The 20,347-nt window shown below is 39.4% G+C and overlaps 1 protein-coding gene across 3 annotated transcripts in view; it reads right to left on the bottom strand.

Moving 5' to 3' along the window:
- LOC131592887 (importin-8) overlaps positions 1–19,543 on the bottom strand; it is a 45,816-nt gene extending 26,273 nt beyond the window's left edge. For all 3 annotated transcript variants that reach the window (XM_058864763.1, XM_058864761.1, XM_058864764.1), the window contains exons 1-10: positions 19,351–19,543; positions 11,188–11,269; positions 8,950–9,106; positions 7,543–7,701; positions 6,385–6,541; positions 4,856–4,945; positions 4,293–4,387; positions 3,634–3,718; positions 1,545–1,679; positions 603–702 (exon numbers count right to left, since the gene is read on the bottom strand). In XM_058864763.1, coding sequence (XP_058720746.1) covers positions 603–702; positions 1,545–1,679; positions 3,634–3,718; positions 4,293–4,387; positions 4,856–4,945; positions 6,385–6,541; positions 7,543–7,701; positions 8,950–9,106; positions 11,188–11,269; positions 19,351–19,434 — 1,144 coding nt within the window. In that variant the 5' untranslated portion in view covers positions 19,435–19,543. The remainder of the gene's footprint in view (positions 1–602; positions 703–1,544; positions 1,680–3,633; positions 3,719–4,292; positions 4,388–4,855; positions 4,946–6,384; positions 6,542–7,542; positions 7,702–8,949; positions 9,107–11,187; positions 11,270–19,350) is intronic.
- Between the last annotated feature and the right edge of the window lie 804 nt (positions 19,544–20,347).

Here is a 20,347-nt window from a genome sequence, read left to right as displayed (position 1 = left end):
GCTGCATATATATCTCTGTGGTGCCTGGCTCACAGGAGTTTTCCAGCTAAAATTGCTGTACTTTTAAAGTACCCTATTCCTTTTCAATTACATGACTCTTTTAATAAATGTAATTATTCATAATATGGCCCTACGCGTTATTCCCAAGATTTTGCACAGTCTCTTTTGAAATAATATATATATATAATTGTTTTACAATTGAGTAGTAATAAGTGGCAGAAAAACGCTGAAGGCATTGACAATTTTCAACAGGGAAAGAGAAAGTCAGGCCTCTTCTGGTCAAAGTGGGAGCTGCAGGAACCCACAGGCAGCTGGCACATCTGCACATCAGGATTCTGAAACAGGCACTAACAAGGGAGCAAGCCACTCTGTCTGGGCTGCTCTAAGCATGTGTGAAGTAGGAAAAAAACTCATTTAGTTCAAAGCTACCAACCCAAACTCACTTGATCCGCCACCTGCTTTTAACTACAGATTGGTGAGATTTAAGAAAAAAGTTTTCTTCTTATTATTGTTCAGGTGAAGAGAGACATTACAGCAGCCATGCTGATCACTGGAACTACAGGGCACAGTTATGATGGAAGCAAAAAATAAAGCCAAATTACCAAATTTCATGCGGATATATTCGTATGGATCCTCTTGCCAGAGCTCCTCATCCTCATCTTTGTAGCACATTAGAGAGAATATCACCTCTTCTGTGATAGTCTAATTTTAGAAAACCCAAATACACGTAAGTACACATAGAATCAAATTCCAGTATGGTTGCCCTCCACTATGCACTAATTTATTAGACTTATTCTTCTAGAGAGTTACATTCCTGTAAGCAGCACTCTTTTATTTTGTCTGCCAGAAACAAATTCACAGTATTATAGGTACTTTCCTTTTGAAACAGTCCCAGACAGCAGCAGTAATTATACAATCTATCTTTATAATATTACATTACCATGCACAAAACACACTTCAAGGCATAGTCTGTACACAGCAGAATATTACATTCTGCAGAAGGATCTCACCAATGCAATATTTAACATGAGAATGAATATCAGAGTCCTTTGCCCTAAAAGTCATGGAATTAATTAACTACAAAGGGGATCTTATGATATGAAAAAATTAAAGAGCAGTAAAGTCACTTTTCATTTGTTCTTTAGTTCACTTGCAAAACATATCCTTAAAAGAGGGTTTAGCTCCTCTTAGATTAATGTTCTCTTTGTGCACTGTCTTTGCACTACAATCAAAAATCTATGACAATGCTGAACACCAGTAACTAATAAAAGCCAGAACATTGTGATTTTCTAGCAGACTGTAAAAATTAAAATAAAGAATTTATGGAACAGAATCTTTGATTGAGTTAACATTATATGCAATAAAAGGTAGTCATATATTGCAAAACTCAAACACATTTGTGTAGAAACACTATTTTATTTTCCCAATCAATTGCTGAATGATTCATGAAACCTTCCCAAAAAACACAAAACTTGGGGTGCTGGGGGTGTTCTTCAATTCCTCTGATGACATGCATTGTTTATGACTGGGTTTTAAGCACTGACCTGTATGTGTGGCTTCATTTGCTTCCATGTTATAGAGTGAATCACCCCTTGGTTCAAATAATTCAAAGTTTGCTGAAGAACACGTGGCGCAACATAGTCCTTTTGCCTGTACTGGTCTAAGATTCTTAAGAGAACCTAAAGAAATGACAAATTGGTATTTTTAAATGAAGACTGAAAATTCTGTCTCATGCATAAACATGCAGTGCACTTCCTTAGTGAATATACATGAACAGATGAAGTAGTTTTACAGCAGATGTTCTAGCATTAGAAATCATAATAATGCCTTTGATCCAAAAATCACAAATAATCTAAATATCAAGGTTCTAATCCTGCAAACATTTATGCAGATGTCCACCTTTACTACTAGCCCTACCATGTGATCACTTGTGATTATAAACCAAAGATACACCTCGATAGCGAGAGGCTCACAGTTTACAGAGGCCTCTGCAAAATTTGAAATAGTTAGAGGAAAAGGCACCATGAGATTTTCAAGCTGGTGGTTTTTATACCTGTTAAGTGGTGTCTGCATTCATATTTAATGACAAGTCCCTAAAGAAGACGAATTACTTTGGAAGAACAGCGATGAGAATAGAAATACTAAACCAGAAAAGAAAAATCGGTTCACCTAAGCCTCTGAATCAGAAAAGCTGCAAACCCTTTAACTTCAATTACCTATTGTAGCCATCAGATAGTATCATCTGGCATGCTATTACAAACTCTTATCACACAAAGCTTCCTTGGTATAAAAGTTTCCTCTACTAAGAAAAAAAAACACCGTACAAAGCTACTAATCTTAACTAATGGCAGGGGAATTATTATTAAGTGCAAAGAAGTGGCATACACATGAATAACAATAAAAATCAAGGAAAACGCACAACAAAATTTTGTGTCATATGCTTTCAGCAGAACAATTCTGCTTCGTAATTCCTCAGAACAGATTATAATAAATTTTATTTTGAATATAGTTCCTTCATTAGAAATACTAAGTTTGATGTTAAGACTTTTATATGAAATGCTCCAAGGATGAGAATTGTCTATATCTTATACAGACTCTAGCACAATGTCAGCACTTACCAACTGATGAGTATGTAACAAAGGCTTAGTAATGTAATACAACAGAATTCTTACTAACTCTGCAAGGAATCATGATAAATCACTATTTAAGAGCCAGAAATTGAAGAAATGTGCACATCATCCAGTACATTTATCTTGAAAGCTAAACTGTCCCCTCTGTAACATAGTTTAACACCTTAACAGACAAACTTTAAGTATTTCAAATTATAACTGCCCATGGGAGACTATTTTTCCACTCAGAAGTTACAGATCACAAGGAATTCAGAATATATATTAATAGATAGAAATAAGGCTATTTCCCTTTTCATTTAAGTTACAGGCTTACCACAATCATTCCCCTCCTTAGCTCTTCCTGATGGATAAACTATTCTGTTTTCAGATTGGATGAAGAAAAGTAATTTTGTTTAGCAACTTTATCAGAACTGAACTGTCTCCATACACCATGTTAAACACAAATAATCAGCATTCCCTAACAAAAATGTCCTTGCAAATGGTGAATTTAGGCTATATTTTCACATAATAAGCTTTCCATGTATAAAATAATGTTCATTGCTGTTCTCCAGACATCTTCTAATCTGCTTGTAACTTCCTGAAATAAAACAGTATCATTGGATTAGTGGGTTTAAGTTTTTTGCAGCAAAAGCACTTGGGAAAGACAGGCCTGAAAATACACCCTTCTATGAAATGAGGCCTCTGCATCAGAAGTGTTACTCTCAGCTGTATCTAGAGTGCTTATACACGACAATAACACCATTTTATCAGCACTCACCTTTTCTGAGAGTTTTCCTGCAGGGTTTTTTGAGCTGCTGAAAATTTGTGTTATTATACCTCAGCTGTATGGCACTGAGTTCTAAAGAACTGCTAAATCACTACATGGAAAACCTGCCAGACTCTCTTCATTTTTGTTTAATAAATTAACCTCAATACAAGCACACTGTTAAAAATACATTTCTCCAGTCAAAATACATTTCTCCAGTCAAAATAATGCAATACATAAAAAATGAACTGTGCTTACCTGTTGTATGCCCACAGCATAGGTTTTTAAGAAGAAGTCTGAGAATTCAAAGTATTCTTTAGTAACATTTCCAGGACTTCCATATCTTTAAAAGAAAAAGGACACAGATATTTACATTGTGAGAAATCTGTGGTGTCAGGAAAATACAGTACATTCTTAACCATAAAGGACCCTGAGTAGTCTTACATCAGCAAAGGAAAACTTTACCACAGGTTCCTGCTAAGCCATCCTTTCCCACATAACACTTCACTTCCCTTTTTGTTTCTTAAGTTATCCTAAGGTAAGATACTATACTCAAGTAAACATGGCTGACTTTTTGTCACAAGCTCTGTAACCTCCATGTTTACGGATTTCTTTTCAAATCTTCCCCTGCTTTTGTGTTTGAGAATATAAACACTTCTAGCTGGGTGTAGTAAAATAAATAAGTAGTTAGATTTACTTTTCCTGTGGGGCAAGTTTCTTGCCGTCTTAAGGGAGTCAAATCATTTCACTAAGAGCTGAGACCAGTGGCTGTGCCAGTGCAAGGCAGAGGACAGCAGCAGGAAAATCTCTTCTGTGACCACGAGCTGTCCAATGGATCAAACTGTCCTGTCTACTTGCATGTCAAGTAATGGTACAGACTTGTAACCCAAGGTTTTAGGTTTTAATCAGTTTGTTACCGTTCAAAGAGACGAGCTACAATATGCAATGCCCATTTCTTGCACTTCCACCACACCAGCTCCGGTCTATCATCTTCATCAATTTGCAAAGTCTCCTACAAACATTTATTTAAAATTAGTTATGTCATTTTTTGAGAGCAATTATGCTTTAAACATTCCTTGCTGAGTAAACTAATGTAAACACACAGCATGGACTAAAGTTTTGATTCTGCTAACAGTTATATGACACTCAGGAACTTGGAATTATCTTAATTAGCCAGTATAATGTGTATGTGCAATACCTGCACAATGTCTGTACTTTAATTTCAAAATTATGCATATTTAAAAAATGCAAATTCTCAGATACACTTGAATACTACATCACTCTGGCTCAAAAATCCAAGGATAAGAATACTTAGAACTTAGTCAGAATACTTAGAACTTAATAATAAGATTAATACAGAACTTAATTATTAAATTTATTAATTAATACAGAACTTAAGAATACTTAGTCATCTTTACGCTGACTGTTCCTCAAACGCCAACACACAAGTATCAGAGGTCTTTACAAAGCTAAAACTCACCAGTGGTACATTTCTATCAATGATGGTCCGGAAGATCTCCATCCACTGAGTCATAGTCTGGTTATTCACCAACTGGAGGGGCAATGCATACTGCAATAAGAGAAAAAAAACAGGTATGAAATACTATTTTTCTCTGTAAAAGGCATATATTTCTGCAGTAGTTACATTCTAAGGAAGATGAGGTTATAAGTAAAATTAAAACAAATTAAGTTACATATCAACACTACTCTAATTGCATCTCTCTTGGTAAAACCTGAAGAGGAATTTCTGAGCAGACATAATTTGAGGAAAGTTCCTTAGTCTAAGAACTCACCAACTCTGTTTATTTTCTTCACAGCCCAGGTACCTTTTAGGACCACAGCAGTATCCATATTACAGTGTTTGGGCACACCAATAGCATTTTAGCAAAAAAAATGTATTCACCACTGACAGAATGAGAGGACACAGTCTTAAGCTGCTCCAAGGGAAATAAAGGTTGGATAATAGGAAAAAATTTTTTACTGAAAGAGTGATAAAGTACTGGAATTGTCTGCCCAGGTAGATGGTGGAGCCACCATCCCTGGACGTGTTTAAAAAAAGACTGGATGTTGTACTCAGCACCATGGTTTAGTTGAGGTTGGACTCAGTGATTTAGGTCTCTTCCAACCTAGTGATTCTGTGATTCACTACTACTACCTAGCTAGCTACTATCCAGTAAACCTCCCTTCTCTAGAAAATCCAAAGAAAAGACGATATTCAGGCAAGTTACTGAAAAGAAAAACAGGATTTTAGTATTTTTTAAATTGTCCATCCATTTAGTAACAAACTAGTTACTTTAAGCACCTTGAAGTTACAAAGTAACTTTACAGTAACTTTAACTTAAGTTAAAGTTTAGTTAACTAAACTGTACTTTAACTTAAAATTAAAGTTACTTTACGTTATTTTAAAGTAACTTTAGTTACTTTATCTATTTTAAGTTAATTTACAAATTTTCAGGCTGTTGTTTAAGAAGGATCTGGTTTGGTTTCTAGTTCTCCGTAAGTACTCCTTCACCAAACTCATCCCAGTAAAAGCCAAACTCATCTCTCTAAAATGCATGTGCCTCAATACATAGTATCTGCCAGATTTTCAGCAGATAATGAGAATGCCTCCTAGCAAAGTATTTGATTGCTCCTAGTGCAGCATTTGACAATTACACTACAATATTCATTACTGACACCTTCAGAAGCCAACCACACAGTCCAGGTATCCATGCAGTTCATATCAGGCTATGTGCAACTTTATAAAAATAGGAACATTTCTCTAGTGAGCTTACAGATACCATATGCAGAAGCACCCTACATTCATTAAAAATTTAATCTGGGTGATCATGTGACCAGCTTCAAAGTAGAAAAATCTATAAATATCCTATTTCTATAACAACTGCTTATTGTACGTGACTTTTCACATCCTAAAGGGTATTCTTATTCAATCACACCTCTGAATGTACTGAAAGGGGTAATTGTGCCCAGCAAAGTAGAAGTTTGGTTTTCCTCTACACAGATGCCAACCTGAACAAGAGCATAGAAGATTTTTAAGATTTGTTTCTGAAGCAGTACAGAGTAATGGGAGTTATCAGGCAGAAGCTGAATCATCTGCTGCTGAATTCGAGGCAGAAATATTTGCATGGCTGCTATGAGAGGATCTCGCTCCTCTGCCTTTTTGTACCTGCAAAAGAAACAAAAATGTTGGTCCAGGATCTACACACTGGAGATTTTAGTGCCTATTCCCCACCAACAATTTAATTTCTAAATTAAATTAGATTAAATTAAATTCTAAATTAGTGCCCTAAAAAAAAAAAAAGAAAGAATATCCAGGCCTCACTCAATCACTCTCCCCTCCTCTAATCCCCATCTGAACCTCTGTGCAAATTCACTAAAAATACCTATAAATAAAAAAATGGAAAACAACAAACATTGCCTTACACAAAGACAGTTACTGAGAGGTAGAAGTATTGTTCTTTACTACTGAACTGTCACCTCACAGGAGAAGGGACTTGAATTTCTCTGCTGTTCATACCAATGCCAAACTCAAGTTGGGTGCTGAACAAATGGGAGTGAATAGCCATTGAAAGGGAAAGGCAATTCTTTGCTTTGGAAAAGATACTTTTTTCTCCATTTACATTCCTTTTGTGTGGTTTGTCTACGTTCCTAACAACAGGCAATTAAAAAAAAAAAAAAGAAATAGAGTGATAAGCCCCATTACACTGCTCCTAATTTATGCTTTGTGGATTTAGACTACCAGGAAGATGCTACAAGTAACAATATGCAATAATAGTATATGCCAATGACAGCACTGTATTCATGACATAAAAGCAGAAAATAATTTGCATTCATACATCTAGAATTTTGGGTATCTTCAAACAAAAGAAGTTATAAACCTAAGGACTTTTTTTTTACAGCCAGTTCAAAAATAAAAAGCCCCATGAAAAAAGTCTCAGTAAATTAATACACATTATTGCTGGCAACTCTGCTTTCAATTCACTAATGATACAAAGATGATGAATATTTTTCATTTATTTGCAAAAAAGGAAGCATATGATAATCATTAATTCCCATTTTCTATCTGAATTCCCTTGCAGAACTGCCAGTTTCTTAATAATGTCATTTTCAGTAATCAGCTTTGATTGAAAATACCTATTCCTCATCTACTGATGGACATCAACTTACTCATAAGTCTTCACCAGCTGATAGAGACACAGGAGGCTCCCAAGCCAGCTCCCACTGTTTGGAGACTGCAGGTAGTATCCTATCTTGTCTACCACAGCTGTCCAATGGCCAGGGAAGTCATGTTTTATGATAGCACGGAGGCACATTGTCAGCTGGGCTCTAATGCAGTGGGGAGAAAAAAAGTAAGTGAATAAGGTAGTGTCATAGTATTTAAATTAAAGGATAAATCCCAAATCTTGCTTTATTGGCTACAATATCTATACTATGCCATAAGTATCGTACATATTTTGACAGTATTGAAGAGTTCTGGGAAGTAGCAGGGGAAAAGCAAGAAAAAGATCTGACAGGATTTAACTGGAAAGAATAAACTAATTTCAGAATATTTTAGCTACTTTTCTCCCTCCCTCCTCACAAGTATAAAGCAGTATTTTAAAAGAATTAATTGCTCATTAAACCAGCTAGCTTTGTGCTTTGAAAATGAATGTTTATGCTTACTTATCAAGCTGAAAGCAACCACAAATTTGTATGTTTTCATTAAAGAATAATGGCCTGTGTTATGATCCAAGCCACAGATTCCTCAAGAAATTAAAATTTTCCTGGGATCTTCTAGAACAGCACTTTCTCAACCTCCAAAGCATATGGCAGAGCCAATTAGTTAAAGAACAACTGTTTCTCTCCTGCCACACACTTTTAGATGCCACACAACTGTGAGACAAGGCAGAACTGTTGATTGACTAAACTGAGGTGTGACTAAAAAAGCAGAGCAGCACTGAACTAGAACCTGTGGAGAAATACTTCTGGTTCTGCTAAGCAATGAAAAACAAAGCCTGCAGAAAATATCAGTTCCCATCCTATAAGCCTCATTTTAATTAAAGGGGTGAACAATCACAGACTGTAGTATTAAGAATCTGTGATTCTTAAGTATTCTTCCAGCAAAAGCAGAACTGCAATCTTCATTCTTTTCACACCTTAAAACCAAGAACCTTAATACATAGTTAAATACTGGGGTTACATATAAAAATTGATAACATAATTAAGAAAAGGGCTACTAGAAAAAAGGAATCTTGAACAGTATTTCCCTGAATGGTTAATTCTATATTGCAGACAGCCCTGTATATACTGTCTGCCTTGAATCAGCCAAACAGACAGGCTGTCACTACAGCAAGTGTTAACAAGACACTTTGACAACACCCTTAGAGGATAAACCACATCACAGGGCTCGTGGCCAGGTTACTACTTTTCTGAAAAACAATCACATATGAATAAGTGTAAACACATTATTATTACTTTTGCAAAAAAAGTATTGGTCTCATCTCCCAAAATATCGAGATTCTCATATCAACAACATCCAGACCAGCAGGTCTGAACACCTAAGCAACAGAAACATCTCTGTGCAATGTAAAGTACCTCACTAAGTCAGGAGAACGAATTATTCCTTCTACAATGTTATCCCGAATCTGCTGACGATCATTTTCATGAATATTAAACGGAAAAACTGCTTCTCCAGGAGGTGGCTCACGGTCCGGCCAGTACTGTGTCACCATGTTCTTCAGGTAAATGGCAGCTAAGTACAGACAGTGGGGAAAGAATAGCTTAATTCTACACATTGCCCAGTGCTCAAAATGTAGAACAACTAAAAGTAGAACAAAGAGTTGAAAAGGAAACTGAAAACCACCACCTGAATTCTTAACAATTATGGGCACTGAGCACAGCTGAGTCAGAAAAACATTTTTCCTATGATTTCACACAAGATCAGGCTCAAACACCTGATCAGAGCAGAACAGGATAATATTTCCATCAGTATCTATCCAGGTACATTCTTCACTACAGCAGTCTTCCATATGAACATAATATCCCACCATTCTAAACAAGCCAACAAAAATCTACTTATCTGTGTTTTCACTCATCCCTAAAACAACAACTCAAGCTCAGTAAGTGAAGTTTTGGAAGGCTCATATAAACAAATCACTGCGCACACAGATGGGACACACAGCTTGGGGAAATGCCCAGTATGAAACTGGCACGTGGCCTTCCTTCTATTCAGACAGAAATGTTTGTTGTGAATTCCTTAAGCTTTATTTCACTATTAGGATTTCCCATAATCCCTTCGAATTGTTCCCTTCTGTTTCACATGAAAAAAACAAGAAAAATAAAGTTAATCTTCAACAGAAAATAAAGCATTTATGCATCAGTACTAAAATGCCTGAAGGCATTCTTCAGGAAACATAGGAAATATGGTATGAAGCATTAAAGGAATGTTCTTAATAAACTCTTATGCCTGTACACTATTTTGGTTGATTGCTAGCTAGGGTTTTAAAGTATAAATAAGATATCCTTGGTGATATATTTTGGTGATAACAAATAGCAAAGTATGAAAACATGTAGTGTGTAAAATATTTTATAGGAGCAAAAGGAAAAACAGCTCTTTGTCTATACATGCCAGACTAGTCAGACAAGAAACACATCCTGAAAGACCAGCCCAAGACTTTAATGTATTTTGTCCACAGATCTTGTTGTTAAACAAATTCTTGGCTTTTAAAAAATTCCCAGGGAAATCTGTTGGCTTGCAAATATGACTTAAATGTGATTTTCCATTTTACACCCCTTTTCTGTAAAAAAAAAAAGAAAAAAATTACATTCTACACAGTTGGTTTTTTCCCTGAATGATACTGAAATGAGAGATTAATTTATAAAAATGACCTTATGGAGTTTAGATTAAGCCTCAAACTTTTCTACAGAATGGACTAACAACACCATTCAAAGTTGGATTATCTTTGAAAAAATAAAGGCCAGCATGACAAACAGAATATGTCAGCACGCCCCAAAGCACTCAGGGGATTAATGGGATCTCTACAAAAAAACCCCAACAGTGCTTCTATGGGAAATGCTGTTCCACAGGATAAAAACACAGCTGTGAATGAAACAGTATTAATTAATTTACTGAAAGACCTGAACAGTCTCTGTATCTGACAAAAATACTATACAGGACTAGTTAAAATGGATTATCAGAATTTAGAATCTGATCCTCCACAAATGCATACCCTAAAGTTATCTGCACCGCTGCACCTGAACTCGCACACAGAGCTGAGCAATCCTTCCAGACATGCTCAGACTGTAACTGTGCAACTTATCAGCGATGTGACCTTCCTTTATATCTACGTAAATAAGTCACCAAGATACTGACTAAATGTATGTGGCTACCCCTGATCCATGAACTAAGGAGTTATATCCATTTTTCAGAAATTTTCAGTTTTCCAGGGAAAACAAATTCAAACAGAGAAACATGTACTCAAACGTGATACCTTTTTCTATTTTTAAATTCACACTTGTCTTGGAATCATTTCTTCTTCACCATGAGGAGAAATAATACCTAAGGGTTCTCAGTTTTGAGTAAAATCATGCTTTTTTTCATATCAGTATCACAGCAATCCGGTAGGGATCACTATACACACAGGGAAAGCCAAAGTAGGACTCCATCCTATACCCATGGTTTTATCTGACCCTCATGAAGGAAAGCAATAGCAAAGATAGATCCTTTTCATTTCTTCCTTCAGAACAAACCTGAACTGACTTACATGGCAACAGTTCAAGAGTCTGTTCAAGCAACAGACTCACTGAAAGAAAATGGAAGTGATTTTATCTTACCTGCTTGACGCACTGGAAATTCAACTTGATCGGATACTATGATTTGCAGGAGACTTGGAGCAAAGTTGATGATCTTATAGGACTGAAATACATAGACAACACAGTTAGTGAGTCACTATGTTTAAAGCAGACTGTATTAGCAAATGCTGAATGAGAAATACAAACTAAGGATTTTGCACTGCTTTTGCATCCTCCTCATAACATATGGAAGGTTTCAGGACTTGTATTTACCCAGATCTGCAAAAATCCAAATAATTACTTGTAAAAGCAAAGCATGTCACAGCATATGGGTGGAATAAGTAATATGAAAAGGTTCTCAATTAGAGATTAGCGATAATGAATATTTAAATGATTCTAAGAATACGTAGTGAAAAGCACTAGATATCTCTCTTTGATTTATTCAACTTAGCCCCATAAGTCAAATGGATATTGACAAGCTTCATCAGTACATGCCATTAATTTGCAAAATAGTTTGTCATAGAACAGCAATAACAAAGAAATTTAAAAAATTAATTTAGAATTGTTTTCAAATGTAAACAGCATCTGCGTTAGCCATATACAACTATCTTTTAGCAAACTAGATGTATAGTGCATCTCGATAAAAACTGGGCAAACAGTGGGACAAACATGTTCAATCAAAATCAAGTGTAGGCAGATAACACTTCAAAGCCCACAGCCTTCATGGGAACTTTTCAAACACTACATCAGCCATGCAGCTGAAGAATTTCAAAGAGAAAACAATGCTCAGTGAACTTCAGAGCAAAGTACACCAGATTTAAAAGATGTGACAATCTGATAGCATTATCCTGCTGCCATCCACCAGGGCTCCTCCAGCGAGGAATCGCTGACTCAGCGTGGTGTAGTTACTACTAAGCCTTGGCAGATCAGTACTGGTGGGACAGATCTTTCATCTCTTGGATCCATGCATTTTATGTTCAAAGAGAGAGGTTTCTTGGAGCTAGATGGCAGCAGCTTTCTGTATTTCACCTTTTATAGTATTTCTTCCCACTAGATTATGCCTGGCAGTTCTGTGGTTTTTCCCTGAGCTGAGCTTTAAGCACAGGTATAGAACATCCTCCCATAAACTCTGCCTCATTCAAAGCGTGAAATAAAAGATACTTTCTGCCCTTCATGTCCCCAGTTCTTTGATCTACCATATCCATAACAAGGTAAAATTACACTGCTTTCATGATGTCTACGTGTCCCAGCTGCATCGCTACACTATCATTTGATAATTTTACCAAATGACTTAACTTTCTGGCCCTCACTTTATTCACTGTAATGATAGTGTAATTCTAACTCAGAGACTCATTTGATGTTTATAGAGTAATCTGAGATCTGAGATAAAAGCAGTAGTGGCAAATCAAAAGCATACTCTCCTGCAATTTCCTCCTCTATAAACTTTAATTATCCCTAAGAAATGCTCCAAATAAAGTAAAAACTGTAACATCCAGCACAGGAACTCTATTTATCTACAGACATGCTGAACTGGTTGAAGCATACTAGATTCCAAAGATCAATTTTAATCCAGTATCCTGAAGTACAAAGCTTGCCCTTCAGTCGCTACTGGACAACATTGGTGGGTTCTGACGGGGTTCACAGTTGTACAGATCATCCACCAGCACCCAACACCCAAGTTGCACAGAGATACGGAAAGCATGAGAAATCCCAGCAGCACAGAAAATCAAACCCATGCATGAACTCTAATCGTCCTTTTTATTCTTGTTTTTGTTCAGTGCTTGTATGTTCTTAGACCCAATCTACAAAGCTGTTACTACTATAAACAAACCAATTAAAAACACAACTTTAGGGGGTTGTTTTGTTGGTGGTGGTTTCCTGCTGCAATCCCGCAGTACCACGTTTAGGCTGGACACAGTGCTAACAATATTATTCCCTGTCCAGTTTTCACTGAATCTACGTTAAAATCACTGCTCCTTCAGGAAGCTTTATGGGTACCACTTGTGCTGGTGTACAACTGCTCTCCCTGAAGTTTTGCCAGGACCTACACAAATATGGTTGTTTGTCTCCGCGCCAGATATGCTCAGCAAGCACCCAGAGTGACAAAAGCCCTGTAACACAGACGAAGGCACAGTGTCCCCGAGGGGCGCCCATCCCCACCAGCACAGCGCTGTCTGCGTGTCTTTACACTTCAACACACCACCGCCCCTACAAACATCGCCAGGCCCATTAAATCCTTCTGCTCCCTATTATTGTCGTGCACGTAATTTACATTTTTACATAGCTCTGTTTACTACTCGTTATCAGAAACAAGAAGACTGTAGAGATCAACAGAGACTGCGAGCCCACGTTAGAAACAAGACACACCATTCTGTTGTATTTGTGAAGCTCAAATTACATCCTGCTCGTTTGTGCAGCAACAAACCCCGGTCAGTAAAACTACATGCTGTTTGCAGTTTTTGGAACAAGGGACTTTTTAAAAAGCTGCATGCAGCAACATTTTTCCTATACCAGCACATTCTCGTTTGTTTAGTTGTCATGCTAATCGTGATCTTGGGATGTGTCCCTTCCCTGCATCGCTCCGGACATCAGCAAACAAAGCTGAACCCATCACAGGAGCAGAGCAATTGTCAGGTGTATGCTGTGACATGGAAATGGACGTGGAAGAAACCTTGGAGCTGGATGAGTTCAGCAAGACAGTTCTTTATATCACTGCAGCTGCACCTTGACAAAAGGAGAGCAGGAATATTGTCAGCGCCACAGAAGGAACACAAAACTATCTGCTGATTGTGAAGAGCTGTGCCCAGGAGCCGCAGGGAGGCACCAGATGGCTGAAAGAGACCTTCAGCACAACTCCCACAACACAGCACGGTGCTTTGTGCACTTGGTGAATAATTACCAAGTTACTGCCTTGAACCCACTTAGCTGGGTTCTGGTAAAACTTTCTGAAAGTGCTGATCCATTGGGGCATATGTTTAATTTGAAAGTGAAAGTTTTTGAAAAATAAACTTTCACTGATTACTTACAAAGAGCAATTCTTTTAAAGCTGTGTAAAACACAGGCTCTTCTTGTATGAATCCCAGATCACAGAATTTATGTTAAAAGAGAAGCTCACTTAATTATCGTTGGGATTAAGAGGATGGGATACAGCAGTGTGCAAGGCTAGCAGCTATACTGGGAGAAGCATACAGCATCAGTAAGGTATAACTGAGTAAATTTACAGCAATGAAGAAAAGATGCATATGACCCATGCATGTTGTTCCATCTGTGTCCACTGTCTCAGGATCTGTGCATTGCAGCTGCACAGCTTTTTGCACTGTTCCTTCGCCTTTGGCCTGATGTATCCTTCCCCGCATCACCATCACAGCTCCAGGCCTCAAAAGGTCAGAGAACACATATTTTTCTGCCTATCTCCTCCCATTTGATTAGATACATAACATATGACATGCAGGTGAGCCTCAGAGGGGCCAGTGAAAAACATCAAATGTTACCATCACTTGCAAAGGGCTAGAATACAAGAAGAGATAAGTAGCAAAAAATACATTAAAATCTCCCCAAATTGATCCTACTGAAGCAAATAGTTCTCACATCTAATGTTCAGATTTGGCTCCCAGGTTCTCACACATCATACACTACTAAACTCATTTCATGAAGCATGACTCTTGTGTCTTGCTTGCTGTCACATTCAAAGACCACAACTGCCCCAGAACCACAAGAGCCAGTAACCTTCCCACTATACTGAAGTCAACCACAGTGTTCAAGTGCAGAATGACACTGAAAGGTTCTTCTTCCCCTGCAAAACATCAAAATGCTCTAGGACAATGGATATGGGAAATCTGGAAGCCTTCCTTCAGGTTCTGTAAGCCAAGATCCTTCTCCACCAGTGGTAAACATCATTTTCATATCTCTGAATACAACTATGGCACATAAAAACCTCTGAAAAAACAAGGCACTGCATCTTTGCAAAAACACACAAAAGGAATTTATATCTTGAATTCACAAGCAATTAATAAGATAATTTTCAGGTAAGATAATTTCAAGGCTTAGATATATCTGATTCAAAAGCTCAGCTACCTGGTTTACCAAGTCTTATTTTCTGTTTCTGAGTACTGAAAATGTATGCTTAGAAATTCCATCGGAAAACTTATGAGTATTTCTGTAGTTGTTAATAGCATTCTAACTCTTGTTTTTTTCACACTGTCAGTCACAGAAAGTTGTGAAAACAAATCAGAACTTGAAAAGACACTTTTTTCTTTCCCTATGTACCAAGGTATTATGTGGGGAGGCGAAAACACAATGGTTCCACACAGAGTGAAAATAAGCTTGTGTAAGAACCCACCTGAATTTCTTTCCTGTATGGAGTATTAAAGAAACTTCACTTTCCACATAACTTTTAATTATCCAAGTCAACTTCCTCATCAAATTGGTCTCATATTTCTCCCTCTAGGAATCATGAGATGGTCACTGGTACTTTCAGAGTGGCCTTAAGATCCCTGCCTACGATGGCAGTGAGCTCAGCAAAGACATGGAAAGATATAGAAGGAAGCCAAACTTTATTCTGGACTCTTCTGCTTTTGGGTAATCTTTTCACACTTCTTCCAGCGCTGCTACTCAGTTGCTGTCAAAGCCAAATTATGTAACTCCTACTCAATATTTAAAAAGCCCAACTGTATTTCTGCAATTGAGTTCTTGTTTTCTCCTTTGCTACAGGCCAAAGGAATGTGTTACAGCATGTTGAGCCACTGCAGATTAATGCATAAAAACTGTATGGAAATCCTACCTGAACTGGAATTAGAATGTGTGTTCAGTAATCAGACAGTATCTTTCACAGCCCTCCAAGAACTGTCACATGAACGCAGTATATAACCCTAATATAAATAAATAAATGAACCCAGCAAAAGTCCTCGAAGTCCAGGAGACAGATGTAACAGGAGTAATAGCCTAGAACAGATATTGACAAATGATATGCAGAAAATGACTATATTTCTTGGTATGATAACTAACTGTTCTACTAAGTACAGTGTGAGTGATAAATATCATCATCAAGTGCAGTTAATTACAGGGCTGAAGTAAAAAAAGGCAGGGCAGGTGGGCAAAAGAAATAGAGGGGGATGGAAAGACAGGTGCACTTAGAAACCCAAGAGGCTAAAAGGGAAATGGCAGCAATTATATGACATAGACACTGACCTGGCAAGAAATTACTGCTCCAGTTTAGCAAGAATCAGAATTCAAATAAATCCCACACTTAGAGCTGTGTTCAGATCACAGAGAGAAGTGAAGTTTGTTGATGATTCAGAAGTTGCATCAACCAAGGAGAAGGATCAGAAAAATCCTAAGAACTGAATGATCTACAGAACTACACCAACAAAAATGGAGCACTGTAAGAGGCCAAAGTACACAGTCAGATACTCAAGGATGACAGAATTTCTCCTAAAAACTTGAGGTTTCTGAGGGAGGAACAACAGAATAACAGGTTTGGTATATTGAGTGATAAGAAACATGCATATGTTGGACACAAAGAAGATAATTGTAGATTTAGTATTTAATGAGGTATTAGCGGCATTGAGCACAAGACTTTCTGAACACTGCAGACACAAATGACCAGATTTCACAAGAAAGATTATTTCAAAGAGAAGCCAGTGCAGAGAAGAGCTGTGCTCCTACTACTAGATTTCAAAAATTCAGTTTTTTGATATGGCAAAGGAAACATAGCCTGCTGAGGCTAGAAAAACAGGCCTCTAGGGGATGTACCTTTGAAAAGAAATCTGTCAGAGAGGGTACCAAGAAAGCCGTCCTAGTTAAGAAGATTGGCACAAATGGATATAAATGAACCATAAACTAATTTTGTCTGAAAACCAACACTTGTTTCTAGCTGCAAGAGGAAGAAAATTCACAAGCAGCCTTCTAATAGATATAAAAAGGACAAAAAAAAAAAAAATCCTGATTCCATTTCTGAATGCAGACAGCAAATTCATTGATTCGGGTGTATCTTTACACAGGTGCAGGAACATACAGAGGAGAAAGAATAATTTTCAAACATGCTGGGTCTTCTTACAGGTAGAAAAGCTTTCATTCATGTAAACTCTATTACCTGTGTGCTACACTGTAAGCAAACTACGGAGCCAGGACTATTAGGATATTGTTCTAAAAGACTGTACCGGTACAGCAGTGAGATGCCTATGGCCAGGCACTGTCTTGATGCACTAGCAGGATTTGCAGTGTCTGGGAAGCTCATAGCACTACCTGGATTCAAAGCCAAATGCCAACATACACTGCACATGAGCTAACATGGCCAAGCTTTACCTCAACACTCCTGAACCTGTCTCAAGAGAAGCATCTGTGTAACTATGACACACAGAATAAAGGTGACTCTTGGAGGCCAATGGCTCCATCACCACTTCAGGTAATTATTGCCAGAGAGTTTTCTGTTTGGTTGGTGGATTGGTCCCTTAGCTAGAACATGGTAAATGCTAGAACAGCATCGGGATTCCAGCACTTGCAGGAACACAGGGGCATGTCAACACTGCCATCAGATACACAGCAGGGGAGTCTGACATGTTGCTTTGAGGCCTTACTTCAAAAGCACTAAAAAGCTTCAAGATGTCAAAGTCCCACGTCAAGCAACATTGCTCAGGAGCACTTTTGTTCCTCTCATCCAAAGAGTCATGTCAAACCCAGCACTGCATCAGCACATTATGTCAGATACATCATGCTTCACCTAGTAACAGGAAGCCTACACAAAAATAGGTATGTCTCAATTCCAGGATTCATTCTTCACAATAGTTAGAAAAAAGAAAATTCATCAAGTATTTTAAAAGAAAAATCTGCATCTCAACATCAATAAGCCTGCTTGCACTCTTGAATCTAAAACCTGTGTCTTCCACGAGAATTACACTATCCATCACTTAAACTTAGAACATTTTACAGCTCTCAATCTTCAAATGCTTTCAAGACTGTTCCTGAGCTTCACAGTACTTACTGGTGATGACAGCATTAGGAGCAGGAAACCAGAACCTGCCTCTTTGTTCTGAACAGAACACTGAAGTAGCAGTGGTTTTTATTGTTGTTTCACTGCTGTGCAACAGGCTGCTGACAAATATTTGTCATTTCCTTCTCAGCCCTTAAGAGTTGGCATAAAAACAGATATTGATGGATTTTTAAAATAACTGCCAAGAAGAGAAAAGAAGCCTTGCATCCTTATCTAAATATTCACAAGAGCATTCTCAATGTCCAGCACTTAATCCACTGATTCACTAAAGGAATTTACCAACTGCTAAAGCAAGGATTAGCTATATCTAATTCAGAAGGAGTTTTAAGTTGTCTAAATATAAAACTAAGCTGGAGGAGCAATCCTGAATAGCATAATTCCTGACAGCCAATTCTCACTGACTGTTTTGTTAACACACAAACACAGCCAAAAAATCCCAAGTCTTCGAAGATAATTGATCAAATATTCCATCAAAGCATAGCAATTAAAGCTCAATTAATGCTGTGCGAGGGAACTTTCTCTTTTCTCGAACGTTCAAAGGTTGGGGTCACAGTTTCATTCAGCGCATACTGCCGCTACTCTATGGAAAGGTTTTTCCCAGAGTGGTTGGGCACTGGAACCGGCTCCCCAGGGAAGCGGTCACAGCACTAAGCCTGACAGAGTTCGAGTTTGGACAACACTGTCAGGCACATGGTGGGATTCTGGGAATGGTGCTGGGCAGGGCCAGGAGTTGGACTCGATGATCCCGATGGGTCCCTTTCAACTCTGCATATTCTATAATTCTATGATTTATTCTATTTCTAGGATGCCAGAACATATACTGTCCATGAAACCCAATGCGCCTTCCTCCAACTTTCCCTTGCCGTGCTGCTTAACGGGACAGAACGCCCCCCCGAGCGTCACTGCCGCCCGTCCCCCGTAAGCGCCAGGGCGCGACCCGCGCAGGGCCACATCAATGTCATCCCTTCCAACACCGAGCGGCAGCGCCCCGGCCACGCCGAGCTCCGGGCTGCCGCACTCGGGAGCGCCCGCCCTGGGGTCCCAGCACCGCGGCCACCGCCGAGCGAGGGCAGCGACCCGCCCGTCCCCAGCCGCGGCCGCGCTGAGGGCGGGCGGTCCCGCCGCGGAGTAGGGGTCGCCCCCCCCCCGCCCCTGCCGGCGGGGAGGGACGCCCCCGTGCCGCGCGTGGGGCGGGCCGCCCGCGGGTCCCCCCTCACCTGGTTGAGCTCGTTCTCAGCGGCGACGCGCAGCTTGGGGTCTATGGTGCCCTTCAGCGCCTGGATGATCCTGTTGGGATCCATCTTGGCCTTCGACCGCCGGCAGGCAGCGCTTCCCCGGGGCGGCAGGACGCGGAGCAGCCACCGCTAGCGCCGCCGCCCCCCCGTGCCACCAGCGCGGGCCCGCGTCCCCCACCCCCCCCGGCCCCTCTCCACAGCCATTCACCGGTTTGCGACAGCTGGATATCGGGAAACGGGCGCTGCTTTACGGCCGCGGCGCCGCCTTCTGGCTTCGGGAAGGGGTCGGCAAGAGGTGGCCGCCATCTTGCTGTACGGATAGGAGTCAGTCGGGAGGGCTCGCGGGGGGCGGGGCTTGCAGGCCGTGACTCCATGGGGGCGGCCATGTCGCTGTACGGAACGCGAGGGGGGGGCCGGGGGGGCTCCCGCCGCGCCCTGCACAGGTTATTTTTAAATTAGGATTTTAAAATCCCATTTTTCTTTCTTAATAGTTTACTCTGTTTTTCTAGGTAGCTTTTCAGCTTTCATGCCAGACTTGGGTGTTCTGTATTTGTTACCCCGCGAGTCGTTCGCACAAGAACTGAGAGTGAGAACACGGGGACTGAACGAGGTGGTGAGGTCAGGTCCATGGAAGAGAATTGACATTGGTCACACTTATCCAGATGCCTCAGGGATGTTCCCTGCACAAGAACGACAGACGACATACAGGAAGACAAATTTGCTGCAAGGAGCTTACTAAAATGCACAGTTGGGTCACACGTAATAATTCCTGCTCTGCTTCTGAGCAGGTTTCTGTGTGATACTTGTCCTCATCGTTATGTAGGTTAGTAAAATGTGGAAAGGGTTTCCTTATCCTAACGTTGTTTGTGTGTGAGAGGGGTGGGAGATGCTCAGGAATATACAAACCCCACCTCTAACACTACAAAACTCAAAACACTTGTCCCATCCTGATTCTCCACCTCTTGCCTTTTATTTCCCC

This window comes from Poecile atricapillus, chromosome Z (assembly GCF_030490865.1).
Source record: "Poecile atricapillus isolate bPoeAtr1 chromosome Z, bPoeAtr1.hap1, whole genome shotgun sequence".
Taxonomy (NCBI): domain Eukaryota; kingdom Metazoa; phylum Chordata; class Aves; order Passeriformes; family Paridae; genus Poecile; species Poecile atricapillus.
Note: the sequence above shows the minus strand (reverse complement) of the source record. Positions and strands in the feature narration are given on the sequence as shown.